A 17,685-nucleotide genomic window follows, 5' to 3' on the forward strand; every position below is an offset into this window, starting at 1 on the left:
CTCCCCCCTTCGTACATGTGAGTGGGTTCTTACTAGTTCAGTGCTTCTCAAATGGTGGTCTCAAGTCACCAGGGGTCTCTGGAGCTCTTTCAGGTGGCCCTGAGACCGTGGTGTAAATCAGGGTCAAAAGTCTCGTTTTGAATGTTTCTATCGCACGCTTAAGAGGAAACCCACTTCTCAGTTTAAATGTGATCATTTTAAAGTGAAAAGCAGCTTGCCTGTTCAGCAGTGAAATGGTTGTACTGGAATGGTCAAGAAAGCCCCTCGCTATGTCGATGGTTCTTTCCCATGCGCACATTCTAGCACTTCATTGATCCTGGCCCAGGGGGGAAATGAAGCAGGTATGGTTTAGTACAGAATCATTTCAAGCATCTCTCCACTTAGTGGGGCTACAAGTGGGATCTACAACAGAAAGTTGCAGCATAACATCACCCCCTAACAGGAGTGCTCCTATTTTGGGTACCAGCCAGCCATGCCCTCCTCCAGGATATTATAAGCTGGAAAGGACTCAGGTAGGCTATACCCTGTCCCCGTACTCCCCTCTTAGTTTGTCGTTTCTCTTTTTCAGCGAACACTCAATATTTCATTGGTCCTGGCGATCAATGAGCACCCTTGGTCCTTGTTGGCCTTGGGCAGGGCGGCGGGGAAGGTTGCCCCTCTGGGTTGAAAAAAAATTCTGCTTCTGCAGAATTTGTGGCTACCCCATGCATGCCCTCTTAATTCACATTTTGGATCCATTCCTGTTGCCACAGGGGCACAGGGGTTGCTATTACAGGGAGAGCTAGCAAGAAGCAAAGCAGAATAGCGGTCTATCAGCGTAGCAAAGTTTAAGTGCCTCTGAGCGATGCAAAGAGGCAGCTGTGTTGCGTGCTTTCAGGTCATCTCCTCTCCTCTGTCCCAGCATGATCCCAAATCTCAACCTTTTGACTGTGCTGTCTGCATGCTCCGTCTGTACAAGGGTACGCAGAAGAGGAATTCTCAGCAGCTACCCTTAGAGTTGTGGAACTCCACACATTATACAGCAGCAAATGCATATTTGGTGCTGTTTAGACATGTGGTGGGGAACCCTGGCCAATCCATACTCCCGTGTACGTGTGTATACTGTGGCTTTGCAAATGGATATTTCTGGCATGCATACATTTCATATTTACATAGAAAGCACATTCTTTGTACATAATGTTTGCAAGTGTCCCTTAGCAAAGGTCTGTGTGGATTCTTCCAGCACATCGTGCAAACTAAACATTAGCATTCAGATTTCTCCTCTCCTGCTTATTAATTGCAAAAATCCAGCATTTCTAGCTCTTGTGCCTGTCAAGATAAACTTGAACGAGCAAAGCCTAGTGAATTCATAGAGGTATAAAAAGAGGGCGTGTGGTTGGGGGTAGTTGTTATCAGCGACCGGTATAATTCTTTGCCTCTCTTCCTGACATGTGGAATAAATTCTGGGGGGAAATGTGCAAATATATGCAAATGTGCTATTTTGCATGCTTTGCTAAAGGATTTAGAATTTAGGTTTGTTTGTTTTTGGGTGCAGAAGTTGGCTATGCCAAATTCCTGTGTACAGGAGACCCTGTCTGGGCAGGGATGCGGGATTAGATAAATGGCCCCATGGGATCTTTCCCAGTTGGATGAGTCTAGGTAACTTTGCATACCAGCTGCTGTCTAGCAAGCAGTGTCCATTTTGGCTCTCTTTCTTTCTAAGGGGACGATCGCCTCTCTTTCCCTGCTGCCACTTACTTGGCTGTGATGAGGAAGATTTTTGCCTAATTGCTTTCAATTCCCTGGCCACCTTTCTTTTCCATCCTGTTACTGAAACAGCGTCAGGTAGGCGGGATGGTTTGTGTTCCATGGGGCAAGAAAGACAGAACAACGCCAGAGGAATTCACAACTTCTTGGTGCCACAATCAAATGTACAGGCCTGCTACAGGAGGATTTGCAGGCCACAACATCCAGCCTTCCCCAACCAGGCATCCTCCAGATGTTGTTGGACTGCAACTCCCATCATTCCCAGTGGCTGGGAATAAACGAAAGAAGCTGAGCCGTAGCAGTTCAGAGTCTGTGTCCTGCTTGCCTAGTCTTGTCTTCTCCCATCACCCGCTACTGGATCCATCTAACTGGAGGTGGCAAGGATTGAACCTAGGGCCTTCTGCCTGCAAAGCACATCCTCAGCCGCTGATCTGTGGTCCCTTCCTTGATGTAACGTTCTGAAACAGACTGGTGGTGTTCTGTGCCTGTCCCAGTTTCCTAGAGCCTTTCCTAGAGTCCTTTGTTCCATACTCCCAACCCAACAGCACCCCCCCTTCTTGTGCAAAAGTGCATGGGTCAGATCCAGACTTAGCCATACTTTGATGAGACCCACTGAAGTCATGACTAATTTGAGCCCCATTGATTTCAGTGGCTCTCCTCTGAAGTATGACTAAGTCTGGAAGCAACCACATGCCCTGAACTGATAGCAAGTTATGCACCAAACACAGGGTGCCTATGTGTTCATGCACATCCATTTACATGGGCCGAGAACTTCAGAGGTTTAACCAGAGGAAGGGGCTAAAACCTGCAGAGTGGTAACAACCTTTTAAAAAGGTGTCCCCCAAAAGGTAAAATCAGGACAGTAATTTACCAGGAACAGGTATCAAAATTTTAGTGCTGTTCCTGATAAACATTGACTACTGGAAAATATGAAGTTGCCTTATATTGGGCCAGTTTGCACATCATGCTAAGCCATGGTTTGCAGGAGTGCATGAGTAGGAATGAACTACAGTGAGCCTTTGGCTCGCACACTTCCTACACCCACTTCTCCTGCACAGACTAGGCAAGCAGGACACAGATTCTGATCTGCTGCAGCTCAGCTTTTGTTTATTCCCATTTTGGTGGGAATGTAAATCCACTCTGGGGTTTAGTCAGAAGCAGCCAGAACTCTAAAGGAGCTATCCAAGGTGCTGAACCCTATCCCCAAAATAGATTCAGCACCTTGGATATAGCTCCTTTAGAGTTCTGGCTGCTTCTGACTAAAACCCAGAGTGGTTTCTATTCTCTTTGAGAAATCATGGAGGACGGGTGAAATGCCAGATGACTGGAGGAGGGCTAATGTTGTCCCTATCTTCAAAAAGGGTAAGAAGGAGGAACCTGGGAACTAGAGGCCAGTCAGTCTGACATCAATCCCTGGGAAAATTCTGGAGCAGATGATAAAGCAATCCATCTGTAAGCACCTTGAAAACAATGCAGTGATTACTTGAAGCCAATATGGATTTGTCAAGAACAAATCCTGCCAGAAGAATCTGATCTCATTTTTTGATCAAGTAACCTCCCTTGTGGACTGTGGGAATGCTGTAGACATAATATACCTCGACTTCAGCAAAGCTTTCGACAAAGTGCCCCATGATATCCTGATGAGCAAACTAGCTAAAAGTGGCCTAGATGAAACAACGATCCAGTGGATCCACAGTTGGCTACAGAATCGGACTCAAAGAGTGCTTATCATTGGGACCTTCTCAAACTGGGGAGTGGTAACGAGTGGGGTACTGCAGGGCTCAGTCCTGGGCCCAGTGCTCTTCAATATTTTTATTAATGACTTGGAGGAGGAGGTGCAGGGAATGCTCATCAAATTTGCAGATGACACAAAATTGGGAGCGACAGCTAATACCTTGGAAGACAGAAACAAAATTCAAAGTGATCTTGATAGACTGGAGCGCTGGGCAGAAAACAACAGAATGACATTTAATAGGGATAAATGCCAAGTTCTGCACCTAGGAAAAAGAAACCAAATGCACAGTTACAAGATGGGGGATACGTGGCTCAACAACACTACAAGCGAGAAGGATCTTGGAATTGTTGTCAGTCACAAGCTGAATATGAGCCAACAATGTGATGTGGCTGCAAAAAAAGCAAATGCTCTTTTGGGCTGCATTAATAGAAGCATCGCTTCCAAATCCCGGGAAGTACTAGTTCCCCTCTACTCAGCACTGGTTAGACCTCATCTGGAGTACTGTGTCCAGTTCTGGGCACCACATTTTAAGAAGGATGCAGACAAAATGGAGAGAGTTCAGAGGAGGGCAACAAAGTTGATCAGGGGACTGGAAACAAAGCCCTATGAGGAGAGACTGAAAGAACTGGCATGTTTAGCCTTGAGAAGAGAAGACTGAGGGGAGATATGATAGCGCTCTTCAAGGACTTGAAAGGTTGTCACAGAGAGGAAGGCCAGGATCTCTTCTCAATCATCCCAGAGTGCAGGACACGGAATAATGGGCTCAAGTTACAGGAAGCCAGATTCTGGCTGAACATCAGGAAAAACTTCCTGACAGTTAGAGCAACACGACAATGGAACCAATTCCCTCGGGAGGTGGTGGGCTCTCCCACACTGGAGGCATTCAAGAAAAGGCTGGACAGCCATCTGTCAGGGATGCTCTGACTTGGATTCCTGCATTGAGCAGGGGGTTGGACTCGATGGCCTTGTAGGCCCCTTCCAACCTTACTATTCTATGATTCTGTGATTCACAGCCCCACTGAAATTGGAGCCACCGGCCTCCACTGGGCTGTTTAACCCTTTACCGCCAATGCTGTCCCAATTGTAGTTGAGGCTGTGCGTGTGTCTGCTATGCATAACGGGAAGAAAGCTTGAGAGCCAGTGTGGTGTAGTGGCTAGAGTGTTAGACTGGGAGCCAGGAGATCCAGGTTCTAGTCTCCACTCAGCCATGGAAACTCACTTTGGGCTAGTCACAGACTCTCAGCCAACCTACCTCACAGGGTTGTTGTTGTGAGGATTAAATGGAGAGGAGGAGGGTTATGTACGTCGCCTTGGGTTCCTTAAGGAAGAAAGAAGGTGGGATATAAATGTAATGAATGAATAGATAGATAGATAGATAGATAGATAGATAGATAGATAGATAAAGCTCCCATTGGCCCCAGTGAGCATCTTTATAGGTGGTTTTACACTGATACATTAAGTATCCAGAATATTTTGCGTTATAGGTTTGTAGCTCCTAAAGAAGGCTCTGGATATGTTGTGTCCCTTTTGAAATCTCCCCTTTCCTTCCCTGGTGCTCTTCCATAGGTCCAAAGGAAGCTGCCTTACACCAGGTCAGACTCTGTATCTTCCTAGCCTGGCATTTGTGTATTCTGACGGGCAGTAGTTCCTCAAAATCCTCAGCTCCCCATCAGCTACCTGATCCTTTTAACCACGGTTGATGAAGCTGGGACTTTCTGCATGTAAAGTTTGTGGGATCTCGCTACAGATGGACGGATCGGTCTCTTTCCAGTCCATGTGGCTTTTTCATGTGGTCATTCATAAGTCCGTTCTGTCCCATTTCCACATTGATCAGCACGCATGCACGCACGTGCGCGCACACACACGCGCGTGCGCGCACATGAAAGATAGAAAGACTAACAACAGAGTATTCAAAAATATATTTAAGCGAAATGTTTTGGTTTCTGCCCTCATCAGTAGCTGCACTGTTAAATGGATATCAGGAGTGGCAGTTTGGAATGCTAGGAGAAGAAAGCTCCTTAGGAGAAGAAAACAGAAGTATGAATGGTATAATGCCTATGAATTGGCCTCCAGATTAAGGGCATTGGGACTAATAGTTTTCAGTCTATAGATTCAGAATTCTTCCCTTTTGTCAAGCACATCATTGTCTTTTGTTTGCTTAAAAATATTTGAACATATTTTTCTCTTAAAATGCACATTTACAAATGTTTTTTATCTCAAAATGCACATTTTTGAATGCATTTTGATACGTTTTGGGCCCCCTGAGAACGGTGTTCTAACATTTGGAGAAGTGAGAAATCTGATAAATAGCCACACTGTAATCCACACATTTATCTGGGAGGTGCAGAGCAGGTCAGTTCACACCAGAATTTGGGAAGATGGAATTCCTCAAGCATCCCTATCTTCCACTGAGCTGTGGTTTGTTTGTTTATTACTACATTTATATCCCGCCTTTTTACCTCTTGCAAGGAACCCACGGCAGCTCACATGGCCTTCTCCTCTCCATTTTATCCTCACAACAACCCTGTGAGGTAGGCTAGGCTGAGAGTTAGTGACTGGCCAAAAGTTACCCAGTGGTTCCTTCCTTCCTTCCTTCCTTCCTTCCTTCCTTCCTTCCTTCCTTCCGAACCAACATCTTCTTCTGCTTCATTGCTTTTCTCATTTTTAAAAAAAAATGTTTTGTCTTCCAGGCATGGGTGGTGCTCTTTTTCATCTTAATGATGTGTTTCTCACGGATGTGTGTGGGCTTTTATTTAACTGAATGCATTTAAATACTAATTCCTTTAGTAACCACAACTCTTCCCCCCTCAGGGAAAAAAATCATTCCAGCAAAAACAAAACAATGGAACGTAGAGGGGAAATAACATGTTATCTACAGCAAGAAATGGTGTAGGGAGCAAAAACATCACAAATGGACTTTTAAGGGTGTTGCTTACTGAAGCTGTAGCTTTACTTCCTGCCTGGAGTTAGCTTGGAAATGTAGCCCATTATGGCGCTGGCTCGTTAAACATGCTCAAGCTACTCAGCCATGGATGGGCAGTTGAATAAATTTGGACAGGTTCAGTTTTTAGCATTAATTCTTCTTATAGGGCCGCAGTGGCTTAGTGGTTAAGACGCTGAACTGCAGACTGGAAGGTCGGCAGGTCAGGAGTTCGAGACCCGAGTGCCGCGTGACGGAGTGAGCTCCCGTCTTCAGTCCCAGCTCCTGCCAACCTAGCAGTTCGAAAGCAAGAAATTGCAAGTAGATAAATAGGTACCACCTCGGCGGGAAAGGTAACAGTGTTCCGTGCACCTCATGACCACGGAAGCGTCTTCGGACAGCGCTGGCTCTTCGGCTTAGAAACGGGGATGAGCACCGCACCCTAGAGTCGGACACGACTGGTTGGGGACTCCTTTACCTTTACCTTCTCGCTCTTCCCTCATCTACACCACTTATTGGATTGTGCACATAACCAGCATAGGAAGTAGTCCAGATTTCCCCATCATGGTGCCCCCCCAGATGTGTTGGACTACAATTCCCACAGTTCCCAGCCAGGTGGCTGGGGGATTATGGGAGTTGCAGTCCAACACATCTTGAGGAAGGCTGGGCTGCACTCTTAGCTGCTCAGGAGCTGGGCTGAGATCTAGAAGACCTGCATTCAAGTCCCACCTCTGCCACAGAGTTGCTGGAGGGCCTTGGGCAAGTCGCTTGGCCTCAGTTCTCCATTTGTGAAGGAGTCATAATAGCAAACCCTCACAAGTTTTAATAAGAGGTGTGGGCCATTGAATTATCTGACTTTTCCAAAGGATAAATGAAGTGGTCAAATTTAAAGAAATATGCAGAGAAGGAGATCTACATATGCCTTTGAAATACTGAAAGAGGTGTAAGAGAATTTATGATTCAACAAACAAAAGGTAGAAAGGCCACCTTGACTTTTTCTTGTTCATTCCCTGTTACTACACAGCTTGGGAGTCTCCTCCTCGTCCTCCTTTTTTTTTTTTTAAGTCACAGCAGCCTTGAGGAACTGTGGCGGTGGGGTGGGGTTTTTTGGTCATTCTGTTTTCCCGCTGCAAATCCCTCCCGAAGCTGCTATTAGTGGCAAAATGCAGCCCCTGTCGAGTTGCAACCCAAAGAACATGCCTTTAGCTTTAACCATACCGATATAAAGGGAGGCGAAGGTTGGTGCTTCCACCCATTCCACCTTTGGACCTTTTATCGGCCCTCTTCCCCCTCCTAGAGCCGTGAGCAGGACTCTAGATTTGCCCATACTGCAGTTGGGAGCAGGGTGGCCACTTTAATTTGCCAAAAACGTGGAAAGAGAGGACACCTATTTCCATAAAATTTGGATATGCCAATTTATATGTATAGATGCCAATTTAGAGATAATTAGAAATATAGTACATCTCACCGTACAGTGTGGAAGATTGACCACGTGACCTGTGTCTCTTGCTCGGTCTGCTGTGCTGTTGCTCCTTCCTAGAATCATAGAATAGTAGGGTTGGAAGGAGCTTACAAGACCAATGAGTCCACCCCCCTGCTCACTGCATCATCCTTGCTGACGATGGCAACTTCAAGGCCCCTGGGTGCTCTCCCTTCTGATGGATTGTTATCGCTAAACCAGACTTGGACTGGACAGCCCTTCAAACGGAGGATGCCTTCAAAATAGGGGCCAAGCTTCTAGCTGCCCTTCAAATAGAGCTTCAGATAATTAAACCATAGTGCAGGGTTCACATGTAATGTCAGCCCATGATTCACCGACAAGCCAGACTCAACCTGTATGTAACCTGTACTCAGCCTGTACTCTGAGTTGTCGTCACGTGTGAGCCAGGCCTAAGAATTAAGGTTTGGGTGCCTCTGTGTGCATGCTCAGCCCAGGACAAAAATCCACTCCCGGTTTCCCTCCAAGCTTTGTTTCGACAATCTAATTTAGGGTGGTTTGGGGGCCTTTTAGTTCTTGCTGTTGTTAGACAATTGGGAGTCAAAAGGCCTTGCTGGTCTACTGCAACTGATCTATTTATTTATTTGTGATATTTATATACCACTAAATATAATAAAATCCTACAGCAGTTGACATATAAATATTACAATCACATTTAAAATACAATATTAAAAACACAACATTAAAAATAATTCCAGTGACAATAAAAGCGATACAAGGAGCAGTACAACAGAGCAGCGTGATTAATTTAATTACAGCCCAGGGAAAGCCTGGGTGAACAAATGTGTTTTCAGGAGGCGTTTAAAAGACGCCGCATTTTCTGCCCCCCAAACTGCATGAGGGAGGGTTTTCCAGAGGGTGGGTGCCGCTACTGAAAAGGCCCACCCTCGGGATATTGCATGGTGACATTCTGTTAGTTTCAGAATGACTAGCAAGGCCTCCTCTGGTGATCTTAAAGGTCACCTGGGTATGTATGATCTACTGCAAATCACCCAGAGACCTACCAGTAGATCCTAATGTATTTTCTCCCACCCCTGGTGTAGACAGTACTGAACTAGATGAGCCAGTGGTCTGACTTAGGATAAGGCAGTGAGCTTCCTATGTTCCTAGCTGTCTTAATGGTGGTGAGTACAGATCAGTTACTCCAGTTTTTTTTTTTTTTTAAATCACAGAGAACGAGGGGGTGTTCTTGTGTACCTGGCATCAGATTCATTCATTCATCGTTGATTGCAAAAATGTTTCAGCCTTTTTTTGGGGGGGGGGGATGGTGTCTGCAGCCTCATTTCTGTGACAAATACACCCACATCAACCACCTTAAAAAAAACGCAGCTACGCCATCCAAGTAGCTGCGACACAATTTGGACTCCCACCTTTTCCTGTGTTTTGTGCTTTTCCTTAATACCAGATTTCTCCCCTGTTCGCTCTTGAGGTTTTTCTTTGCTGTTTTTTCCCCCCCTTCTCCTTTAATGTTTGCATGGTGTTTTCACATTCTGAGGCCATGACTGTTAAGTTCTACAGTTGTCTGAGCTCGCCATCTGTGCGTTGGGTTGATTGATCCACCTTCTCCCTCAACTGACTGAGAGCTGAAAATTCTCACTCAGCATTTAAGTCCCAGATTTCCCTTTCATTTTAGCAGGGAGGCATTCGAAACAGACGGTGAAAGGATGTGTGTATTTGTGTGTGTGTGTGTGTGTGTGTGTGTGTGTAAGGAAGTATGCAGAGACAGTTCCGTCATGAAATTAAGCCATGTGGCCAGCTCAGATGCCAGATTTGGGTGCCAGTATAGTGGGGATTCAGTCAAATCTGACCCGTGGAGCACAAGGTACCAGAAAGTTCTGGTGCACAAGCCCCATTGAAATGAATGAGAGATGCACACAAACAGTCCTCACCAGGAGGGGGGGTGTTCTGCCAACTCCCTCTCACACTGAAACTGGGGGTGAGTTCACACAACATGACCATCCACCCTGTGAATAAGCTATGCAGTGTAGGTTGTTTGCAGATCAACCCACAGTGCTTCTGACAGATTATCAGGCTTACCATAGGTTGTTTTCTCCCTCTCCACCTCTGTCCTCCAGTGGTATCCCAGGGTCCTGTGTGGCAGAACCTGTCTTGTCCATCGTGTGCCCCTCCCCACCGTGATCGTGGCCCCTTTTCATTCCCTGACTTCTTAAAAATGATTTGGCCCCTGAAATTTGCACAAATGGGGCCCTAATATATGATTGGTTTTTGGGCCTCCATATTTGCGTAGACAGGGCCATAATGTATATACTTTTAATTTTTTCGGCCCCAGGAATTTGCACAAATAGGTTTATAATTCTTTTATTGTTATTTTTTGTCGGTCTTTGACAATTGCGTAAGTGTACACTTGCAGCTGTCAAATATATATAGCCCTGCCTTGTTATTGCCCTTGTAGGTGCCCTGCTTCCATTCCACACTTCTCTGAGTCTCCAGCAAGTCCTTTAAAGAGAGATTTAGCGTCCACTTGCATTTTAGGGCTCCCATTCAGAGCGGTTACTGCCGTGGCCCATCACTTAAAACCCCGGGGAACACCTTGCTAAGTGGGCAATCTTGTCCCCTTTTCCCGACCTGTCATTGTCAATGGCTGTCAAAGTTTATCCTATATGCAGTCTCCTCTTGTCAATTTCCTTGTATGTTTCATACTGCATTTTGTTCCCTTTGACAGATGAAACATACAAGGGTATTGATGAGACAAAGCTATATATATTTGACAGCCGCAAGTGCACGCTTGCACGACTGTGGAAGACTGACAACAACAACAACAATAATAGATTACAAACATATTTGTGCAAATTCCTGGGGCCAAAAAAGAAAATAAAAAAATATTATGGCCCTTTTAGCACAAATTTCAGGGGCTGGACTTTTTTTTTTTTAAGGGATTGGTGAACATGTAACAGCCCCTCCAAGATGCCATTTGGGCATTGTTGAAAGGGCTGTCACTGGCAAGGGAGGTTTGAGGATGCTTAGGTGGGCATAATCGGGAAGAGTAACAGGAGTTTTTGCCACTCTGGCTGAGCAGCTCTGCACCTGATCGCCACAACCCATGATGGGTTGGCTCTACCGGATTTGGACAACACGCCAACCCATCATGGGTAACGAGCCATGGGTTGTCAGGGTGGCTTGTTGCCCCCCAACAAGCCAGCCTGTGGGAAGTGGCCCAGGTTTGAATGACACGACAACCCACTGTGGCTTGTTTCAAATGGCAACCCACAATGGGTTGTCATGTTGTGCAAACCCAGTCCGTGTGTGAGGGAGTTGCAGATGCACAGGCTAGCCATGTGCTCTCCTGTGTGAGGGGCCCTTGTGTGGATATTGACATGTGTGTGAAGAGAGCCTTCATGCAAGGAGGTCTCCTGATTGGCCCAGGACACACACACCCTTTATAATATAAAAAGGTCAGAACAAAAACGCCAAAGGTACTGGAAAAATTGAAACATTTATTTATACACAGAATAGTAGAATATAATGTCTGTCTGTCTGTCTGTCTATCATCTATCACAGCTACTGATGAAGGTGGAAACCAACATGTTTAGCTCTAAATATATTTTTAAGAGAGCAATCCTGTGGCCCCTAGACAGTGTCTGGGGAGCCATAGGATTCTTTGGATTCCCAGCTCTGAGCTCGGAGACAGCTAGGAATCCGTGCTCCCCCCTCCCCCTTGCAGCCAGCATGGAAAGAACCATGCCTCTGCATCTCCGAGGTCAGGACGATGACCTTGGAGAGGGGGCAAAGGGGGGCATTTGGGGGGAGAGGAGAGGGGACTGGAGAAGCTGGGATACAAGCTATCCTGAGGCCTCTCCAGCCTCCTTCCCTCCCCCTTCGATGGGCCCCAGCTAGATGGGCAATAAAGCCTTTCTAGCTGAAATGTAGAGTGGGAGGAGCAGCAGAGACAATGATCTCCTCTGCAGCTCCTCGAGCTCTGCACTGGATGCTCATAAGCCTCTGGGTTCGGAAGCTCAGGAGCATCAGGCGAGGAAGTAGTAGGACTGCACCCTAAATCTTTCTCATATATATATATATATATATATATATAGAGAGAGAGAGAGAGAGAGAGAGAGAGAGAGAGAGAATATCTATCTATCTATCTATCTATCTTTATTTATGTATTTCATTTTTATACCACCCAATAGCTGAAGCTCTCTGGGAGGTTCACAAAAATTAATATTATTTATTTATTTATTCATTTCATTTCATTTCTATCCTGCCCAGTAGCCAAACCTCTCTCTGTACTTCCTTCGGCAGCCTTTGCCATTTTCATTCTGACCTTCACATATTGAAGTCTGAGTTTGTGTGGTGGGGATGCTGTTCCTCTTTCTTTGACACCAGGATTCACCCTCACAAGGAGCTGCCGGGGACACCAAGGGCCTCTTCACATGGTCGCCAAATGCATGATTGGCAGGGAATGTGGCTGGCACATTCAGCGGGTGGGACCAGCTGGCACAAACGCCGCACATGCTTTCAGGCCGTAGGGGTGGGTCTCGTCTGTCTGGGGCAGAGAGATGAGGGATTGGAAGCATGGATTTATACTGTAGTGTAACAGGTAGCTTGTGTGAGGACTTGAGCAGAAAGATAATGCTAAGGTCGGAGGTACATCTGGAGGAGGTCCAGATGGGTTTGGCCGTGGTATCCCTAGCTGACTGGAGAGGGGAGATAATGAGAGCATGGAGAAAGGTCTTGATGTGATGATTTCCAGAGGGGCAGCCCTGTTAATCTGTTGCATCAAAGACAACAAAGAGTCTTGTGGCACCTTAAAGACTTAACAAAGACATTGCCGGTCTTTAAAGTGCTGCAAGATTCTTTGATGTTTTTGATACAATGATGCATTCTTCTTAGATTACCAGATATTAATTACCAAGCTGCATTTCCCCCTTTTCTTTTCTTTTCTTTTCTTTTCTTTTCTTTTCTTTTCTTTTCTTTTCTTGTATCTTCATCCCACATTACAGGCAAAAATTGTGTCCCAGAGTGGCTCAAAGCAATTAAAAATCTGCTCACAATGCCACTGGCAGATGCAGTATATAGATGAAAATAAGACACAGGTCTTTCCCTCAGGCTTTCGAACTAAAAAAAAAAGGAAAGAAAAAAAAGACACTTGAAGGAAGGGTGTGGAGGAAAAAAAGGCAGAGGAGGGGACCTTACCGTTCTGCTTCTCACTGCTGTCCCTTGTCCTGTCCTCCAGTTGGAGTTTGCCATGTGTTGGTGTTTCCTGCTAAATGCCTACCTGTTCCGGACTGTGCCATGGACTCCATGTTTGAAGATGACATCAGCATCCTTACCCAAGATGCCCTGGTCCAGGATGATGAGTGGCTGGACAGCCCCAACACTGACCTCTCCAGTGAGATGTGCTCTGCCTCTCACTTTGCCCTCATCACGGCCTACGATGACATCAAGAACCGCCTGACGGGGCTTGAGCGAGAGAACAGCAGCCTCAAGCGGAAGCTGAAGATGTACGAGATCAAGGTGAGTGGCAGGCATGAAGATAGGTCCATGAGCTTGCGGGAACCCTGTGTACTAGGATCAGACTGTATTTTTTGTCACTGGTCCATGGTGAGGCTGGTAAAACCCAATAAATAGCAGAAGTGGCTATCTAAGGTGTCCAAATTCAAGGACTTCTCCCTCTGTCTTCGGAGGGGAAGATTTGCCTTTTCCGAAGGCCCCTGGGATGCTCTCTCAGGGACCATAGGATTACTTGCTTTATCAGTCTTATTAGTGTTAATTTGTTTTTTTAAACCATTTCTGTACTGCCTTTCATCAAATCAGATCCCAGAGCAGCGTACAACAATATAGATACATTATTTAAGACCCAATAAAGTGTTATAAACCACTGACAGTAACAACCGCCATAAAAGACAGCAAATAAAAATTACAAGGCAGACTAAGGATTATACAAATTAAAAAGTTTTGATAAATAAAAATGTCTTAGGGCACAATCCTATGCATGTGTAGACAGAAGAAAATCCTACACCTCCAAGCATGCCCCAGCCAGCTGTGCTGCCCAGGTACTAACTGTTGATGGGCAACTTCAAGCCCCCTGCTGGCTTTCCCCGTCTTATGGTTCTTTTTTTTAAAACCTGACTTGGACTGGACAGCCCTGCAAATAGAGGACACCTTCAAACAGAGGACAGTCCTCTTTAAAGTAGGGCACTTGGCCACCCTGGCCACCACCACAAGCGCCCTCTCCTTTGTGATCCCACAACACACTTCCGAGGCAGACGCTTGGAGCAGGGCCTCAGCAGAATATTGTAAGGCACGGGCAGGCTACTGGGAAAGGAAACACCACGTTAATTGATGCGGTTGTATTTTAAAATTGGGTACATTTTTGTTCTGAGAGATGGGCTCTGGACCACAAAAGCTTGTTCCACAATACATCTATCAATCAGTGGAAGCTGGTGGCTCCGATGTCAGTGGGGCGGCGAATCTGCTCCAAGTTTCTATCAGAACTAGTCTGAACTCTGAAAGGGTTTAGAGTTCCGCACCTTGGATAGTTCCTTTAGAGTTCTGACTGAAACCCGGAGCGGATTCACCACCCCACTGACATCGGAGCCACCAGCCTCCACTGCTGTTAGTCGTTCAGCTGTCACAACCCTCCCTTTTGTGACAGTTCTGTGACTGTTTTGTGACTGTTCTGCTGCAACAGTCTAACAGAGCTACCCCCCCCGACATTGAAGACTAGTACTGTAAACTTTGTATACTGACTTCTTATAACTCCCCACTTTGTGCAAATAATTGGAGGAGCCAGTTATGCATGTTCATAATTTCAAAAAATCAGTACATCAATATTTGCTTGGTTTTGGAGAATATTTGGAGAAGCTGGTTCTTGGAGAATATTTATGGGAGAATATTATTGGAGAATATTCTCCTTTATTCAGTATAGTTGAATCAAGACTGAATACTGAATACAATATTCAGTATTCTCCAATATTCCGCTATAGTTATTGGATAATATTCTCTGGATTTGGAGAATATTTGGAGAAGCCGGTTATGCATTTTCGTAATTTCAGAAAACCAATACATCAATATTTGCTTGGTTTTGGAGAATATTTGGAGAAGCCGGTTCTTGGAGAATATTTATGGGAGAATATTATTGGAGAATATTCTCCTATATTCAGTATAGTTGAATCAAGATTGAATATTGACTTCAATATTGAATACTGAATACAATATTCAGTATTCTCCAATATTCCGCTATAATTATTGGGGAATATTCTCTGGATTTGGAGAATATTTGGAGAAGCCGGTTATGCATTTTCGTAATTTCAGAAAACCAATACATCAATATTTGCTTGGTTTTGGAGAATATTTGGAGAAGCCGGTTCTTGGAGAATATTTATGGGAGAATATTATTGGAGAATATTCTCCTATATTCAATATAGTTGACTCAAGATTGAATATTGACTTCAATATTGAATACTGAATACAATATTCAGTATTCTCCAATATTCCGCTATAGTTATTGGAGAATATTCTCTGGATTTGGAGAATATTTGGAGAAGCCGGTTATGCATTTTCGTAATTTCAGAAAACCAATACATCAATATTTGCCTGGTTTTCTTGTGCTCCCGGCCTGCAGTTCCCGCTGATCAGTGAGTTTGGAGAGGAACATATCTTCCCGTCCTATGACTCCAAGGAGACCTCTCTTCTGAAGAGCGAGAAGGCCAACCTCCAGCAACAGCTGAATCAATTCCAGCGCGAGGTGAGCCTGACTTCCTGACATGCTTGGAAGGGACTTTTAAGGAGCGAAGCCTTGGTCATAGAATCATAGAGTAGTAGGGTTGGAAGGGGCCTATAAGACCATCGAGTCCAACCCCTGCTCAATGCAGGAGTACAGGTCAGAGCAGCTCTGACAGATGGCTGTCCAGCTTCGTCTTGAATGCCTCCAGTGTGGGGGACCCCACCACCTCCCTAGGTCATTGGTTCCATTGTCATATTGCTCTAACAGTCAGGAAGTTTTTCCTGAAGTTCAGCCGGAATCTGGCTTTCTGTAACTTGAGCCCATTATTCCGTGTCCCGCACTCTGGGATGATCGAGAAGAGATCCTGGCCTTCCTCTCTGTGACAGCCTTTCAAGTCCTTGAAGAGCGCTACCATATCTCCCCTCAGTCTTCTCTTCTCAAGGCTAAACATGCCCAGTTCTTTCAGTCTCTCCTCATCGGGCTTTGTTTCAAGATCATCTTTGTTGCCCTCCTCTGAACCCTCTCCAGCTTGTCTGCATCCTTCTTAAAGTGCGGTGCCCAGAGCTGGACACAGTACTCCAGATGAGGCCGAACCAGTGCTGAGTAGAGGGGAACTAGTACTTCCCGGGATTTGGAAGCTATGTTCATCTTAGCTTGTGGGGCTTGCCTGTCGTACGGTGTGTGAGTTACCCCTACCTCATGAGTGGTGGTGTGTGCTGCTCAAGAGCAGGGATCTACCATTTTCGGATGAGCTTGGTCACTCAGCCCAAATGGTGGTGGTCTGGTTTCTGCTCCTGCCCCCTACCAAGCAGCAACAGTGCCCAGGGAAGCCCCCTAGCTTTTATGGAGTAAAGGCTGCCCACTCTGGCACGGGTGCACAGAATTACCCAGTTCCTCCCCACAGCAATGGCCAAGGAAGCCCTTCAGCTCCCTTCCCCGCTTTGGAGCAGGAAATTGGGGGTGTGCCAGTTTGGGCCAGCATGACAGAGGTGTCCTAGGTGCTTTGGCCTTTGGCAGCCCTAGCCTTTCTCCCAAGCTTGGAGCTGGGGAGGGAGAAGGGATCGTTGGCAGGGCTGGCATCAAGGGTGGGCATGCTTGGGCACCTGCCAAAGGCCCACACCCCAGCAGGGGCCTACTGACAAGAGCCCCCTGGAGTGGCTCCTTCTCCTCACCATGGCAACCTGGGAGTTCACCTGCCTCTCACTCTGGACCAGGCAACGGTGGTGGTGTGGAGCAGGAGATGCCCTGGCCTGCTTGCTCACGCCTGACAAGCAAGCAAGGGGAAGCAATAATGAGGATGAGGATGAGGAGCAATAGCAGCAGGTGAGTGAGAAAGTGGTGAGAAAGTGGACTCACTGAGGGAGGGGGGCCTATTGGGAGCGTCCTGCCCAAGGGCCATCAAAAATGTGGAGCTGGCACTGACTGTCAGACAACAACTGGACAATCCCTGCCCATTTCTGCAGCTTCACGCTTGGAAGGATTCGTCATGCTTACCAGGCGGCCGCAGACTACTCGCCATGGCGAGTGAAATTGTCGGAGCTTGCCCGAGAGTAACGTTAATCATGGAAAACCTGCTGTTGCCGCTGCTAGGGGGATTTCACTTGCCCGCTTCTTCGCGCTTTTCTGCAGGAAGAGCTCCTGCTGCCACTACCACGGCTGCGGCTTCAAGGAGCGGGAGTTTACTGGAGCCTGTATTTACACACCAGCGCTGGAGCGGGGCAGCGGACAATCCATAGGCTACTTTTTTTTAATGGTAAAATTGATGAGACTTTCCCTGCTGCAGCTCTGCAGTTCCATTACAGTTCCAAGACAGGATGAGGTGAAAAGGAGATGCTCCACAGTTTCTGCTGTAGCATGGGGCGGGGGGCGGGGATGTTCTACAGTTTCCACTGTAGCACCGGGGGGGGGGGGCACTCTACATTTTCTGCTGTAGCACAGAAGTGGGGGACGCTCTACACTTTCCGCTGTAGCACGGGGGGTGACGCTCTACACTTTCTGCTGTAGCACAGAGGAGGGGCGGTACACTTTCCACTTTCCACTGTAGCACAGAGGAGGGGGGGATGCTCTACAGTTTCCGCTGTAGCATGGGTGGGGGACGC

At 46.4% G+C, this 17,685-nt stretch overlaps 1 protein-coding gene across 3 annotated transcripts in view; it reads left to right on the forward strand.

Moving 5' to 3' along the window:
* LOC146341093 (TANK-binding kinase 1-binding protein 1-like) overlaps positions 1-17,685 on the forward strand; it is a 48,955-nt gene that overhangs the window by 3,318 nt on the left and 27,952 nt on the right. For 2 of the 3 annotated variants that reach the window (XM_084804737.1, XM_084804738.1), the window contains exons 2-3: positions 13,094-13,374; positions 15,485-15,607. In XM_084804737.1, the coding sequence (XP_084660863.1) occupies positions 13,153-13,374; positions 15,485-15,607 (345 nt within the window). In that variant the 5' untranslated portion in view covers positions 13,094-13,152. Of the gene's footprint in view, positions 1-13,019; positions 13,375-15,484; positions 15,608-17,685 lie in introns of those variants that run through there. The other variant, XM_084804739.1, reaches the window with a different exon arrangement.

The sequence above is a fragment of the Heloderma suspectum genome, chromosome 6, assembly GCF_057233095.1.
Source record: "Heloderma suspectum isolate Gila_16-S chromosome 6, 16-S_ref, whole genome shotgun sequence".
Classification (NCBI taxonomy): domain Eukaryota; kingdom Metazoa; phylum Chordata; class Lepidosauria; order Squamata; family Helodermatidae; genus Heloderma; species Heloderma suspectum.